This window comes from Loa loa (assembly GCF_000183805.2).
Source record: "Loa loa unplaced genomic scaffold supercont3.129, whole genome shotgun sequence".
Taxonomy (NCBI): domain Eukaryota; kingdom Metazoa; phylum Nematoda; class Chromadorea; order Rhabditida; family Onchocercidae; genus Loa; species Loa loa.
Genome location: NW_018108309.1, coordinates 133997 through 149792, shown reverse-complemented (window position 1 = coordinate 149792; position 15796 = coordinate 133997). Strand labels below are relative to the sequence as shown.

Here is a 15796-nt window from a genome sequence, read left to right as displayed (position 1 = left end):
TTACAAATCACTGGTAGAATTACTCTCATGAAAAATTAAGATAGCTTTCCTTGCCGAAAAGGGAAGTTTTTTTTTCTTTTTTTCTTTTTAATTTATTTGGCATAAGAATTTTTTCTCGGTCGAATAGACGAAGGACAGTTTCCTTGTGAAGAATAGTGGTATAAGGAACGATCACAATATCAATTTCAAATCCTTCAAATCAGTTTAGCGCTGATTAGCAATGTTACATTTTCGGTTTACTTAAATACTTTGTGGATACCATACTATTGTTACTTTAATACGCCGATAACGTGGTGCTTTCGAACTTTACCAAAGAATAGCATATTCAATAGATTTAATCCATTCAAATCGTATGCTTAAATGATTTCTCACTGCCATTAATTAATTATTTTGCAGGACTATTAAGCAAAATATCTGAACTCTATGGTTAAAGCAGATTTTATGTTTTACCCATAACTTTTAAATTTTTTCGTAAAATGACCCGTGCAAAATAATTTGCGACAGCTGAACAAAAGCTATAGACTAGCTTTCCATTTCCTCCATTTTCTTAAAATCTCGGGTATGCTATATTTTCGTAGCGATTAAAATTTAATTGTGATTTCAAAAAAAAAAAAAATGCACGTTAAACTATATTATGACAGTTGGACTTTAGAGTTATCCATTTTGGCTTTCTTTTAGTTTGTCGGAGTAAAAAAATGTTTTTAGAAGCTGCTAATTGGCTTAGCGGAAATTTCATTGAGAAATAAGCACAAATAAGCAGCAAGTAATTGTATCCTTTTTCAATACCTCAAATTTTTTGAAGAATACTTGTGATATTTGATTGAGTCCGAATTGCTTGGTAAGGATTTGAAGTTTAAATAAATTTACGCATTCATGGCCACATAACTTGGAAAGCACTGCATTCTCCGCTCTCTCGAATAGACCTGTGCATTTCTGAATTTATTTGGTACCAAGTTGTTCAAATTAATATTTTCATAATATTACTTTAGTCAGATTTGAGTGCAAGCATTATTGGAGTCCATCTATAATACTATGTTGGATAACGGGCTATTATTGGAATGGCCAGAATTGAGACGAGTTATAGCGGAAGGCCGATGTGAACTTAGTTTAACTTCTATTCCAGCTGGGGATCGAAATCCAGACATCAACGATGAGCAGTTGCAAGATGAAATTTTTTCTGTAAGTTTTACTCATAAAGAAAAAGGGTCTACTTTTTGTTGCTTCACATTTTTTTATTGCGCTGTTGGAAGTGTTTTCGACCTTAATCCTGTATTTTCATTCTGAGCTATGAAATTATGCTTCAAAATAAATGTGAATGTTATGATAAACATGTACTTTCAGTTATTTTAATGTCGTTCACATTGTTTTTCATTTTAGAATACTTCGCTCAATTATACTGAACTTACTCGGGTTGAACTGAACATTTTGCATACCTGTGTTGGGAAGTCATCGAAGCTAAAGAAGCTTATATTGCACAGTAATGCTTTAGTACATATTCCGGATAATATTGGCGACTTAAAAGAATTACAATTTCTTGACTTGTCAACAAACAAACTTGCTGGACTCCCAGTGACAATAGGTTCTTTGTCTCATCTTTCAACGCTCTTACTTGCGCATAACAAGGTATATGTGGATATTTATTTTCCATGTTTCTGAAAAATATTCGTACACTGCCATATAATTTTATATTTCGTATAGCTTCATTTTTTTATTTTCGATCTTTCTGACTTTTGTTTTAATTGCTTCTGCATGACACAAATGCATGTGGTTTACAAGTCTACATACTTTTCTTTTTTTCAGATTTCGTTACTACCCGACATGTCGAGCCTTGTTTTTCTGCAACACCTTGATGTGTCTCACAATCAGTTAACCGAATTTCCAACCTCGTTCCCTATTCAGTCAAAATTGCACACTTTGATCCTTAATTCAAATCATATCAGGGAATTGCCTATCGAAGTGAACTCACTGAGCGACAATTTGAAGACCGTAAATTTGTCAGATAACGAAATCGTCGATCTTCCATTTTTGTTTTGCAATTGCAAAAAAATAAAAACGCTAGAACTCGCTAACAACAAGTAGGCACATGTTGTCGTATAGCACATTCTCATTGTTTACGTTTGGTTCGTTTGGAATTGGTTTTGTATTTTGAATAGATGAATAGTAATTTCAGATTTTCGGATAATCGTTTTAAAAAATTGGTGGAGGACCCAAGGCACAAAACTGTTGCGCTAATAGATTATCTGAAAAAGAAAGCATCAAAAACACTGATAAAGAATAATGATGAAGGATCCAAACCAAACTCAGCTAGAAATAACATTGATAGAGACGAGTGTGTATCAAATATTCCATTAATCACAATCAATTATGGAAAGAATAGTGTAAGTGATTTGTTTCGGAAAATGTGTTTTTGAAATTGTTAGGTAAAAGTATTATGAGCTGATTTAGTGGAATCACTAAAAACTTTCATTATTCAGGTATTAATTGAGAGAACGAAAGAAATGTTGGAAATTCGTCCATATATTGTTTGTTGCGTTTTAAAGGACTGCTCATTGAATGCGGAAAAAATAAAACAATTATTAAATATTCAGGTGTTTTAACTTCTATTTTGTTACCGTAATTAGAAATCCATGTACTCATTTACAGGTTATTTACAAACAAACTGCGACGAAGGCCTTACTGCACATAATTTTCATTACGAGAAATTTCTGAAATGTTTCTTTTTTTTTTTAACTCAGCTTTTATTTCAGAATAAGTTACATTCATCAGTTTGTGAAGAGAGGACTATTGCAAGCATCGGAACACACAACTTCCGTAGACTTCAACCTCCCCTGATTTATGGAGCTGTTGATCCTGATGTATTAATGGTAGCTTATATATATTTTTTCTGAAATATCTTTTTCTTTTCATAATCAAATTATGAGCTTATTATTACAGATAACACCATTACATCGACATAAAAAAATTTCTGGGAAGGAATTACTGTCGAATTTGGCAAATGAAGCGGAACTAGTTCGGAAAAAAGAAAAACGAAACATGGTGTCAAACACTTATAAGTTGGTTGTTTTTAAACTTTTTCACTCATTAAATGAAGCGAATAAAATTAAATATTACAATTGCACATCTGGTGAAGATATTGAGCATAGGAAAGTGAATAAATGCGCTCTTCAGAAAATCTTCATGTAAGCATTTCTAGGTACATGTATCTCATTCAAAAGCTACCTCTTTATCCATGCCTAATGGATGCGAATGGCTTGATTATCAGCATACCTCCCGTGACAAATTGCGAGGAGACAAAGGTCCCATACTGTTTTATATTTTTATGCGGAAACACAGACTGGTAAAAAGTTCCTCCTTTCTAAAACGCTTGATTGCAGCTTGATGTGGATACGAAAGATATATTGGTGGAAGTAACCAGCGCTGTAACAGAGAATGCTTGTCTAGAAATAATGGATACATTCATCGACGAAATTGTGGTGCAAGGGTGCTTGACGAATTTAGTTGTTGAACAGGTTAAGGTAAGTAAATGTCTTTAATTTAACTTGTCCGAGTAAATTACAGACCGTTCGTATAAGCACTCCACATTTCTTGGGAGGTATTACCTTAAATTTCTTAGTGTTAATACAAAAAACAAATTATAATGTAGGAAATTGCAGCAGTTCAACATCGTTTGATCCACGCTCATTTTAGATCAGACAACACAACGGTGAACTATTAGTAGCTTATCCCAGTAAGAACGATCTTCGGATAACGAGATGTATTGTGGAGCGGAAACTAATGGATGGAAGTAAAACATGTGGAATATCAAAACTAGTTCAGCAACCTTGAACACAATAGCGGTACATTGTGCCAAGTGTTCACTGAAATAACTTTCATGCCTATACATTGTTGTAGGCAAGCGATTCAATATTTGCCACAGTTTACTGTTTCTAACACTAATATCAACTGCTGCTCAAAGTCTCGAATCTTTACAATTGTTGAAGTGTGCAAAATAAAGTTGGTATGTTACCTTGGTCGGAAATAGCCTAATTTCTCGATCGTGGTTTTACCTGGACTCATTTATTACGACATGTTTCTCAACTTTTAGCGAAAGACGAATTTGATGTCCATGTGTTCATTATTAAAACAAAAGTCTGGATACCAGAAGAAAGGTAAATAACCAACTACATAACTTTTTATATAAAACCGTTCATTATTGCCAGGATGTACAAATTCGCATTATTCATCACAAATAGCAGCATTTGCATTCGGAAAAGAATTTGGACATGATTTATCGATTAACAACATGCGATCAGCTTATAAGAATCCGCTTTATACAGAAACATCATTTTTTGCTCTTGCCTCTTGAAATTTCTTTCAAGGGCTCACAGAAAAACCTGAAAATAGCATTCTATATTTATAAAGTGATTGAATGACAAAACGACCTGAATGACAGCACTGGTTCCAATAACATATTACAGAAAGCTAGCGTGCATATATTACATTTACCGATGTTCTTTAGAAGTTGTTTCAACCAGTGTTTAGTTGACTTGTCATCTGCAAGAACTCGAGTAAATGTCTCATCCCTCAACTGATCCGGCAAACATTGCCGTAATGCCTGCAACGCTCTAAAAAATATTAATAATTACCTGCTAGTTAAAACTGGAAAATAGAAACCAAACATGATTTTCCTCGTTTGCAAAGGGCAAGAAATAATACGATTCAACCTTGTGGTTAAGAATGTACACTTTTCATAATTAAAGTCGGATAAGATGAAATGGAAGGAAATAATGCCTTGGATTGTCGGAAAGACGACTGTAACACCGAACAACATGCTTCAAAAGTCGCTGTGACGGTTCTTTGGCCAAATGCAATACCATTTTACCCTGCAATATGACAACTGAATCAGCACAGTTCATTAGTCAGTAAGATGCAATCAGCTTATAAAAATCCGCTTTGTATAAGAACATCTTGCTGTTGAATATTTTTGAAAATCTATCCTTACACCTTATCCTTGAAGACCTATAAACAATGCAAGAACCTTTTCAATAGTCGGGAAGGAGTTCAAGCCATCGAAGGTCACAGTACTGTTATTTTCACCCACCGAAATTTAGGTACAACGCAAGAAAGACAATGTAATTTTGGACCTCATTAAAAAATTATTTAACATGCACAAGAGAGCCGATCGTGAAGCTAAAGTATTCACCAAGATCATAGCAACGTGGGAAAAACGCTCATAAGTTTGGCAGATGTATGCTAAACCGGTATCATCAAGCAGTATTTTCTGTAGAATGAAAGTAGCCACTGTTTTCGACAGTTCTGTTCCGTTTTCCATAATCCGCAAACATAACGGAATTATTTCTGTTGAAAGCAGAAACTGGATAACTTCCTATAAAAAATTATCTTTTTGAAAAAAACTGGTCGGAATTAAAAACAATTACCTAGAACTAAACTTAAAAGCTTGGTGATTCCTCAGTTTATTGGCATAATTTATCTTTTTTATAATTTATAATTTACCTGTTCATCAGTTTTCACCAATGCACCGATGACACCTAAAGATGTCAAACGAAGATATTCGAAAGGTCGCGAAGTTTTCGTTGTGTGCAAGAATGGATACAGAAACAACGGAATATGGGCTATAAGGAAATGAATTATACAAACATTTCGACCTTTTGAACTAGACACTTATTTTCCGGTTGCTTTGGCATTTTTTATTTATCACAATCCTCTTATCAGCTCCCTTAACTGAATAAAAACAGTAATAACTAGTTGAGAATGAAAGTTATATAATCTGTTACATAAAATGGATTTTTTGCAAATTTTCATAGTGATCCTCAATCTTTCACATCGTTCTGTCGCCAATTTAAAAAAATAAACAACTGCGTATTGTTAGATATAATACCTTGATACATTTGTTCGAAACGTAAAGTATGCTAAAACAGTGCTAATATCAGAAAAATATATATCGGCAGGAAAAATATATTCACAGAAGTGGTACAAAAGAATTAAACTAAACTAAATTAAAAAATAGATATCAAATCCTAAAAACTGTCACTGATTTCTTGGAAAATTTGGAAAATTACCCTGCAAAAATGGACTTCTAGTTTCTTTGTGTGAAGCAACACATTGCATCAAAGCTAGAGCATTACAAACACGATTCGATTGCCCTGCGGTAAGTGTCGGTGGCATAATTGCAGGGTAAATTGAGATTACTTCTTGCAACAGAGAAGCCATTGAGCCAAATGAATACCACAGCCACAAAGGTAGGTCGGGAACCGTCTCTCGCTTTTTGCTGTATTTTACATATAATAAAAAATAAAAAACCCACTTTAACCTATTAAAAACCCCCAATACTCACTTCGTTGGGATGAAAATCGTTTAAATTTTCAAAAAAAAAAAAAAAGAAAAACAACCACAAAACGTCTAATGTCACGAAATCGTAGTTTTGAAATGTATTAACTCAACAAAAAGGAGATGGACATTAAGATCTATGACTACTTAAAACCCAATGTAAGGCCAAAGCAAACATTACAAAAAGTACCTCAGTTCCAGAAGTGCTTGTTCTCGTTTATTTGAATCACTCAAATCCAAGATCCACTCAAACACTTGTTCCTTATCAATAGCTTCCACCTGGGAAGATCCAGTACTACTCCCACCAGCATCCATTCAACGATGTTTGCAGCAACACCTTATATACAGCAAAAAATTGTACACTTTTCAAGATGATGGAAATATATTCGTAAATGAAATATAACGATCTAGAAGAAAACTCTAAACCTTAACAGCAGACCTTTTCAAAAACTTTAAAGCTGAAATCAATTTGCGGCATAAAAATTAAAAGTAAAGTTGCACAAACGAACACAAATTTAAAGCAGCGACAATTTCCATATGAACTTTATTACACTATCGAAATTATAACCAGAACGAATTCACCAACAAAAGTGTCATCTTTAAAACAATTAACGAGAGTCACTTTTCAAACAATTACTCGGTGAGAATTTAGCATCAAAAACCTCCACTCAACATTTACTACACTTTTCGTTTTCTAATTACGATGAGCTTTTTTTTGTCATAGTAAGTAAAAAATATTGCGCTCTAAATCTCATAAACAACAAATAATGCAAATGAATAAGACACAAGCACATATAAATTAGGTGGTGAGACCATTGGTATATACATTCTTGATATTTTCGTGTGATGTATTCAAGCTACCGATTAATGCAATAAGTCGTTTTCGAAGAAGCTCCCACTGCGGACGACCAAAGCTTCGATGCTGAAGCGACGTCACACTGAGTTCCTTTTTTAACTCATTTATTTTGCCCTGAAATATGAATAAATCATGAAAAAAACCATGTACAACAAAATATTTTGATCAAACACTTTAAGGAAGTTCTCAAAGTAAACACACTTTGTAATTAGATTTTTAAAAACTGGGAAGAACAAATAGGCATACACTGATTGCATTTATTCTAATTGCTTCAATTATAAATTCCTCGAGCTCTTCATTCTCCGGTATATCAACTTCAAGCGATAAATCATGAAGAGATATAACCTGTAAATAATCTGTCATCAAATATAACTGAACAAATTCACCTAAGGAAAATCCATAGGTTTTAATTTAAATTTAAATCTTCCGGAACCAAGAATTTTTTTTTGCTCTATTATTTTATTCTGTTGTCTAAGCTTGACCTCGCCTGATTTCAAGAAAATCCTGAATTTCAAAATGAAAACAAGTGGATAATTTGTCACATATACAATTACAAAATCCTTTAAATTTCATTTTTTGCTCTGCTGAATCACTAAGAACTTACAGTCTTTTTTTCAGCCATATCCATCAACGTTAGCAACCGCATCTTTTTGATCAGAGCATTATCATCAACATGCAACTTCTCATTAATAAAAGTTGGATGTTTCATGACAAAGGTCTGGTAGTCTTTCAAAGTACCTTGAGAAAACAGCTTCAACACTTCGTGCATCAGTGGATCACTCTGAAAACACATTAATTAACAACAAAATCACGCAATAGACCTACTCATTATTCTTACATTATTAAGAGATGAAGTGGTAAGAAATAAATAAAAAGGTTAAATAAAAAGGTAACATAGACTGCTTTCCTATATATACATATACAAGAATTGAACTATCCTATTGATAATTATTTGCAAATAAATTATTAATTAATGTACGTATTTTTAGTAATGCCTGATTTCTTGAATAAATATTATACTTTTTCCAGCAGCTGCACTGCAGAGAGCCGCAAAAGGTGATCGAAACTGAACGATTTCGGGTCAACGATTGCTGTTCTCACGCATTCACGAGCATCTTCTACAGCAGATGCAGCATCTGCATCGGTGTATGTTCTCAGTAAAGCTGTCATCGTCTAAAACAGTAAACAATATACTACCAATAATGACTCTCAACAGTCAGCAATTCAAGAGACTGTAGAACCAAGAAAACTTCTGTCAATTAGAAAAAAGTGTGATTTGTCGCATTCTCGGCACGGATTTTGTTAGAACATAGTTAAAATGATTTAAAATTCACGATGTAAAACCACAAATATTTTCGTACAACTTAATATTTTTGTCCAATTGTTATAAACTTTATCAAACTAACCTTAGCTGCCTGATCGGCCCTTCCGTCCTTGATAAGAGCCCAATGAATCAACCGCAAAAGACTACGCTGTTGCTTCTGATCCAATGACCAACGACTGATGTATTCATTCACTTTCTCAGTACTTGTATCCAAATCTCCGATAATTCGCGCTCGTCCGCACAAAGCTACCAATGCAACATAAAGAGCATGCTGCACTCGTGGATGCTTATTAAAAGCAAAAAATAAATTTGAAAGAGTTCGAACAGCTGAAGAGGCCTGAAAATTTGCATAAATAATAAGTACTGAAAAAAGAAACGAAAAAACTAGCCATTCATCAATCCCAGCTTCTAAACCATTGCAGTATGAAGAAATGGATGAAAACTGCCGAATCATACAGGTACTTTTTTTTACATTTTCGACGAAACCGAAAACACATTACATCATTTGTTTGCAATCTGAATTTGGATGTGATATCTATTAGCTTCATCAATAGATATCAGTGCAGACAATAACAATAAGCAATGATTATATCAAAAGCCCAGAAATGAGTTGTGGGAACAGTTTTATTGTTACAAAGTGGAGTTGGAGTAGCAATAAGAGAATTAACGAAAAGACCGAACGACTCACACTGCTATTCCAACCAGTGCCTTTGAAATTTTCCGAAGATAGCTGCTGACAGAACTCGATGATTATTTTTTCAGCTGCTTCCGGTGTAAGCACAACAATAAGCGATGATATTGAATTCAAAATCATTTCCACTTCCTTCTCATTTTCCAAATTACCCAGAACAGGGACTGCTTTAACCAACTCTTCCAAATTCTCATTGAAATCTGCAGGTCCTGAAAGTCGCAACTGTCTCCTTTACTGTGATTAATTTAGTAAGTTATAAATCAGATATTCTTCCTCTATTTATATAAAAATGTGAACAGACCTTCTTCGTCGATTGGCGAGCCATGCTCTCTCATATACGCACGCAGTTGCTGTAATTGTATCCGGTCGTCCGTAAATGCGAACACGGGTAGAGCCTTCGTGTCTGCCATGTTTCAACTGCTGAAAGATTCTGATATCATTTCAAATAAAACGAACACAAACACAATGAAATATCAGTGCAAACCACACCTGCTCTCCCTCACACATCACGACTTCCTAGACTCCCAACTCGACCCGCTTTGAAATCTACAGATCCTTCTGAAAAATAACCTAATCTTGCAGTCACCACACCAACTATGTCACTTCGAGTAGTAGTAGAAGTGAAGTATATCGCTTTCACTTTCGATTTTACAGTTATATTACAGATTTGCAAATTTACGTGAAAAAAAATATAAGTGCTCGTTGCAAAGGCAATTAAAGCTTGGTCGTAAGCAGAGAAAATTAAAGTAGTACTAAATGTTTGCGAATTCACAAAACGCTTCACACGGCAGGGACAAGTCGATAGGAAAAGAATGAAAAAAGAAGTGACTGATTTCCTCCGTGGTTACTGTTAATGTTTATCACCTTTAGTCCAAGGGATTTTTTTTCCAATTTTCAAGAGAAACTTTCGCGACATTTTCAGCACAATGCTTTTGTCTCATTTAATTATTTCTTCAGCATTGATTTCGTATAGGATTTTGAAAACATCCAGACATTCCTAGACATTCTTCAAAGACCTATTCAGAATTAGTAACAGAGATGTGAATAATACTTTCCATGCACTACTGCTCCGAAAATTGTCAACACTTTTACATCAAAAAAGCGTTGATCAAATCTTCGCATACCACCAGTGAAATAGTCCAAATCAATCATATGGACGATGTCCTGCCATTAAATGCCTTTTATTTTATAATCTCTACATCACTCAAAATGAACAGAGTAAGCATTGAAAGTTTTGTTCCCAACGGTCACCATTGCCAGCTAGCAAGTAGTTCTCCTCACAAGACCAAATTGATTTTCAGCCTCAAACAGAATGCTAGTCTTGGGGACGATTCACCACTAATTATGCAGAATTCTTTGTTGGTCCTTATCGATTCCTTCATTAAATGGTCTGAACTTCTTACCATCAATAGGGATAATCACATTGACAACCATGCATACCTTCGGTAAAATCTTCGCTCTTTTTCGATTAAGAACACCAGAAATTATAATTTCGAACAATTATATTCAGTTCACTACCACTGAATGCCAAGACTGTCCAACATTTCAGAACCACCTCCCGATTCTTTGCCCAACATTCAAGCTTAATGCCTTATAGATAACTAACCATCCAAACCGATGGTGGAATGTTACTGAAACCAATCCTTTATATTTACTTACTGCTCCATCCTGATACCAGCAGTCGCCAGCGGTATTGCAACTGAAGATGCAACGATTTTCCACTTCTACAAATCCCATTCTACTTCATTTATGATCAATGTCACCAACCATAAAAGGCCTTGCACTAACAATTTATTCCCAAATGGCCGAACACCATTAATATAATCTAGACTATTTTTTCAAAGTCATATCCCGTTGCTTGTCCGACAAAATGTAATCGATGTGTTTTTGGTACAGAGCTTAACACTTTTCGAAGCAGTAATTCGTATGGACAGTACCATCTTTTCATCAACAGTACTAGCACCATTTTGCTTCTTACCAATATCATCTTGCTTCGAAGACTAAGAATGTCTGGTCGTTTGCGGGATCGCACATGGACATTGACAATCTTCAAAGCACAAATCGTATTTAATCAGTATCAGCCAAGCAAAGTGAAGATTGACAGTGACGCATGATTCAATGGGACGGAAACATTTCACTGAGCGCTGCAAGTTTAACTTAATTCAGTATCGTGCTGAGATTGTTATGGAGGTCTTTCCTGGAAATGGCCATCGAGATATGTAATAATAGCGACTAGGAGGAGTTGGGATGTATGTAGATGAAATTATAACTGGGTCCACGACAAACCAATAGTTGACCAAGTGTTTATGAAGGAAACTTGCAGAAACTTTTCCATAAATTCAACACAAGGAAGGGATATGCGAACAAACCACTTATGAGAAACATTTTGCAGTTCGTGTAGCTCTACTACTCAACGAAATCAAAAGTGCAATATTCAATCAATAATTATCTTTTTTCAGACTTTGGAAGAATTCCCGACAAGCCAATTCCTTTCGGCAACGGAACCAATCCATTTATCATGTCCTGGTATTTTCGTTCAGCCCATTTCCGGCGCTCATCACGAGTCCAGCGCGGTATAACATCATCTGCCATCAACCGTATCATGCTCTAGGAAATAACGAAACAATAACTTTTTAATGAAGTGATAACTTTAATTAGCTTAAGATATGTTTCATGCATGATCAAATTACAGTCTATTAAAAATGCTCAATACGAATGAGGGCTCATTTCTTTTGGCTTTACAAAAAATTATTGCTCTTGCCCTAATATTAAAAAAATAAGAAACAAAAAAACAAAAAACAGAAAAAGTAATGGATACTTTATCCCTATTTCGGAAGCGGTGTTTGAGCGCCTCGGCAGCAAGGTGGTTAGGCAGATTTGCATAAAAAGGGACCTGCTTTTTGATCAATGGCAAACGCCCTTCACCATAAAAATCATTTAGCAATAATTTCTGAAAATTTTAAGTTTTCCATCAATAATAAATTTACCTTATCAATTTTTAATTTGTGAAAATAGAAAAAAAACAATTGCGCCATTTTAAGGGAAAAGTATCGGGATTTTTTTGACATAAAACTTTCTGATCATTAGCTGTCATGAAAAGAGCATAATAAGGCATTGAACTCACTTCTTTAGGTTCAACATCTCGCTCTGTTCTTAATTCTGATTGCAAAGGAGAAGCAACTTTGACAGGAAAATATCTCCTATGTGGAGAAAGTTCAACAACATGCAATTTTTTGCGTTCTGCAAGCTGTTGATGAGTTTCTTGATTTAAAAGACCTGAAAACAATCACATGGAATCCTAATAAAAGACTAAAAATGGAGTGCACGAAAACTTAAGTTACTATAAAATAGAAAACACGTAAGTAAACATCCGAAACCATATCCAAACCAGAATAACTTACAATTAATGACACTCTCGAGAACAATTATTTAGAATTTATTATCTAACATGTCCATTCTATGGTTACCATTTCGGATAGTTTTGAAGGAAAAAGCGTAGTTAGAAATATAATTTAAATCCATGAACCTTTCCACTCTGTATCCTCAAAATTAAGTTAAATAAGGAATGTACAAACAGCAGATAACATGTAACTACCTGCCACTTATAATCTGGTTTTGACTTTGTGAAGAAATTCGTAAGAACTGGCAACTTTCACACTCATTGCGTGGCACTTTCTGTGGAAATGAAGGAAGATATGTTTTTTAGTCAATCGAATTTCCTTTTGGATTGGGCTGGTAATAGTAATACCCGTATCTAGGTTACTTTTGGTACCAAAAACTATCAAATGAAAATGTAAGGTATCATATGTCAACTAGCATTATATAAACATTATACACAAATCAAAAAGTATGATGAATATAATCCATAACTATACAAACTTGACAAATTTCGGTTAAACTAATCAGAAATTGAATTATGATTCGTCATTCTTGCAAATAAGTTCTTAACCTGAATTCAGCAAAATAAGCTTTTTGAAAAAGCACTGAAAGACGTCAACTGATGGAATAAAGAATCATCAGGTTTGTTGGGTAATAGGGAGATAACCCAGAACATACACTTGACAATCAAATAAGGATTCCAATTTTTTCATAATTTGCTGCTCAAGTCAGACGAAACAATGACCGAAGAGTGGGAATAATTTTGAGGAACATTAAGTCGATATTGTCAACCGAGAACTAGTAAATTAATATTAAACTTCAGAGAAAAAGCTGCAGATGATCATAATATACAAATTCTCATTACCACCGCACTGCACTGCATCGTAAATTGTTCGTTTGCTATCCTTCGCAGAATTTATCCGCTATCCTTTATTGATATTAACGAATGTAAGGGACGGATACAAAAGAATAGAATTGAAAAGCATACATGGATATGAAGTTCTACAAATAAAAACAAACAATATTGCATAGTAAAATCTTAAGTATGCTTTTTTTCCTTAAAAAAATTAAACAGAACTATAACAAACAGTGAACTTACCTATAAAAAAAGCGTGCGTAAGTGCGATATAATTTCTAGTGGAACCCACCACCTTACATTCGAGATCTTTAATACCAAGTACCTGAAAAAAAAGAAAACTTGCCTTGAAATAAGTTTTCCCATATAAGAAAAAAGGAGCATTACATGCGCACAAATTTTTTTTCTTTATTGATTCGAATGATTAATAAATAAGAAATGGTAGCCTGAAAAGTTGCAACAAGCTCAATAAAAGATGGCCAGCATATTACCATGCCGAGATTTTTTTCGAAAACAGACAAGCTCACCTCACAAATTTTCATAAGTCTCGGATGAGCGACTACACCAAAATCTTTCGGCCTTCTCTGAGCAAAAATACGAGTACCACGACATTCAGCATAAAAATCTTGATAAATTGTACGGTTCTCTAAAAGTTCCACATACACCAATTTTCTTGATGCCATTTTCATGCCATCTACAACAGCACGAATATGATGCTTCAGACCAGCTTTGCCAATTGCATAGCCACCAAGACCATTTCCATTACCCGTGACAATTAAAGCCGACATAGTGTGTTGCCGACCGTACGATGTCATGTTTGTGGTTCTACGTAGCTACAATGAATAGAGAAAAATTCAAATAAATTTAACATGATAATGATGAAGCAGAGCAGTGTGTCAACAGATTTTTATTTGTGTATTATCGCAAACCGTTATCGTCGCTATTAATGTGGTAAGGATATCAATTATTCATCACCATTACTTTAATTTTGTTATTACTACACATCATTCTTTAAAATTCGTGTTCCATACTTCAACCTCGCTCATACTGTCAGAATCGAAACATTCCTTTCAAACTTGCTAACTGGATCTACATACAAAACACACACCTGAAGGCAATAGGTTTGGAAGCCATCAAAACAAATATCACCAATAGGCGGTGGTGGACCCAATTTCTGACCTTCAACTCGGGTCCCAGCAAAACCACGTTCCAACGGATGTAATTTCTCTTTCACTTTTTTTTTCCTATAAAATTTAATTTGGATCAAAAACTTTAAGTTATAATAAAGAAATAAAACCAAATTATTCAACAGTTTTGTGGACTTGAATTTTTATTAGCAATATGACAAAAAATAACTGACGAGGGTCGAGTAGCTATGATATTTTTCAACCGTTCTTCAACAGCATCAACTTCTTCCTTCGTTTTCTCCATCACCGCCATTGGCTCATCGTTTGGCATAGTTAGAGGGGCATTCAGACCGGGACACTTTACTTTTATTGGGCCTGAAGAGTCCATTCCAAATATACTGAATTTTCAATATATGCACTAAACTTCAATATAAAGTGGAGATAATGAACCTACCGGCACCGATACGATAAAACTTTTGAAGGTTTAAAACACTCTGGCGAGTTTTGGCTCGCCCTTTCTTAATACCAGCTGGCGAAAGTGATGTGACCGTCTTCCACAATTCTCTAGCAGGTTCTAAATAGATTGCAGATTATCATATTAGTACAGTAAATCACAAAAAAAACCAACTACAATTTAACTCCACTCCTCCAACAATCGTTAAATATGAAAAAATTCATTGAAAAAATTCACACAAATATATACTTCTCATGAAAAAATTGACTGTATTCTGTCGTATTTGGCTAAACGGAATCAACGACGCCATTTCGCCAAGCAAATATTATGAGATCTGAAGTTGTTAGACTTTATATTGTTAGATAATGGCACCAAATTAATCATTTTCCATCAAAAGCTGGAACCAAATATGACAAAATGTGAAAAAATCTAACAATCACCCAACTTACATTCCTTACATTATGAACTGGGTAAGAGAACAGCTATGAAAAATCCATCCATTAAATGAAAAATCTATTAATTTGACTATTAATGTTTAAGCTATGTTTGTTTCCATACGATAATGTACAATCTAAAGTGCGCATAGGATTTACATGTGTATATGCAAACCGTTACATGCATAAACGAAATATTTCCACAAATTACCGCATACAATCTTACAGCTCTCCATCCACTTTAATATAAGTAGCAATACGTACATGTATATATAATATATATATATATATATATATATATATATATATATATATATATATATATATATATATATATATATATATATAT

At 34.2% G+C, this 15796-nt stretch overlaps 4 protein-coding genes across 5 annotated transcripts; 1 reads left to right on the top strand and 3 right to left on the bottom strand.

Annotated features, from left to right (window-relative positions):
• Positions 1-984: 984 nt before the first annotated feature.
• Positions 985-4052, top strand: LOAG_17797. Of its 2 annotated transcripts, XM_020450460.1 has the most exons (10): positions 985-1179; positions 1378-1623; positions 1801-2075; positions 2171-2378; positions 2475-2588; positions 2748-2864; positions 2935-3053; positions 3194-3296; positions 3375-3515; positions 3688-4052. In XM_020450460.1, the coding sequence occupies exons 1-10, from the start codon at positions 1033-1035 to the stop codon at positions 3823-3825; spliced, it is 1608 nt and encodes a 535-aa protein (XP_020305870.1). In that variant the 5' UTR covers positions 985-1032; the 3' UTR covers positions 3826-4052. The 2 variants fall into 2 exon arrangements, with proteins under 2 accessions (XP_020305870.1, XP_020305871.1); XM_020450461.1 differs by lacking the exon at positions 3194-3296.
• A 32-nt stretch (positions 4053-4084) lies between these two features.
• Positions 4085-6766, bottom strand: LOAG_17796 (cell differentiation protein RCD1). Its single transcript, XM_020450459.1, has 7 exons — positions 6518-6766; positions 6060-6268; positions 5494-5612; positions 5183-5365; positions 4771-4862; positions 4486-4604; positions 4085-4373 (listed from the first exon to the last, which is right to left on the bottom strand). Exons 1-7 carry the CDS (start codon positions 6640-6642, stop codon positions 4354-4356), a joined length of 867 nt encoding a protein of 288 aa, XP_020305869.1. The 5' UTR covers positions 6643-6766; the 3' UTR covers positions 4085-4353.
• Positions 6767-6866: 100 nt separating this feature from the next.
• On the bottom strand, positions 6867-9608 carry LOAG_17795 (hypothetical protein; the record flags this gene model as incomplete). Its single annotated transcript, XM_020450458.1, has 7 exons — positions 6867-7297; positions 7430-7528; positions 7788-7964; positions 8204-8356; positions 8590-8844; positions 9196-9407; positions 9500-9608. 7 exons carry the CDS (start codon positions 9606-9608, stop codon positions 7127-7129), a joined length of 1176 nt encoding a protein of 391 aa, XP_020305868.1. The 3' UTR covers positions 6867-7126.
• A 2035-nt stretch (positions 9609-11643) lies between these two features.
• Positions 11644-15323, bottom strand: LOAG_17794 (hypothetical protein; the record flags this gene model as incomplete). The annotated part of the gene is made up of 9 exons (XM_020450457.1): positions 11644-11805; positions 12017-12148; positions 12323-12474; positions 13676-13757; positions 13960-14265; positions 14541-14676; positions 14793-14934; positions 15014-15133; positions 15263-15323. The coding sequence occupies 9 exons, from the start codon at positions 15321-15323 to the stop codon at positions 11644-11646; spliced, it is 1293 nt and encodes a 430-aa protein (XP_020305867.1).
• Positions 15324-15796: the final 473 nt, after the last annotated feature.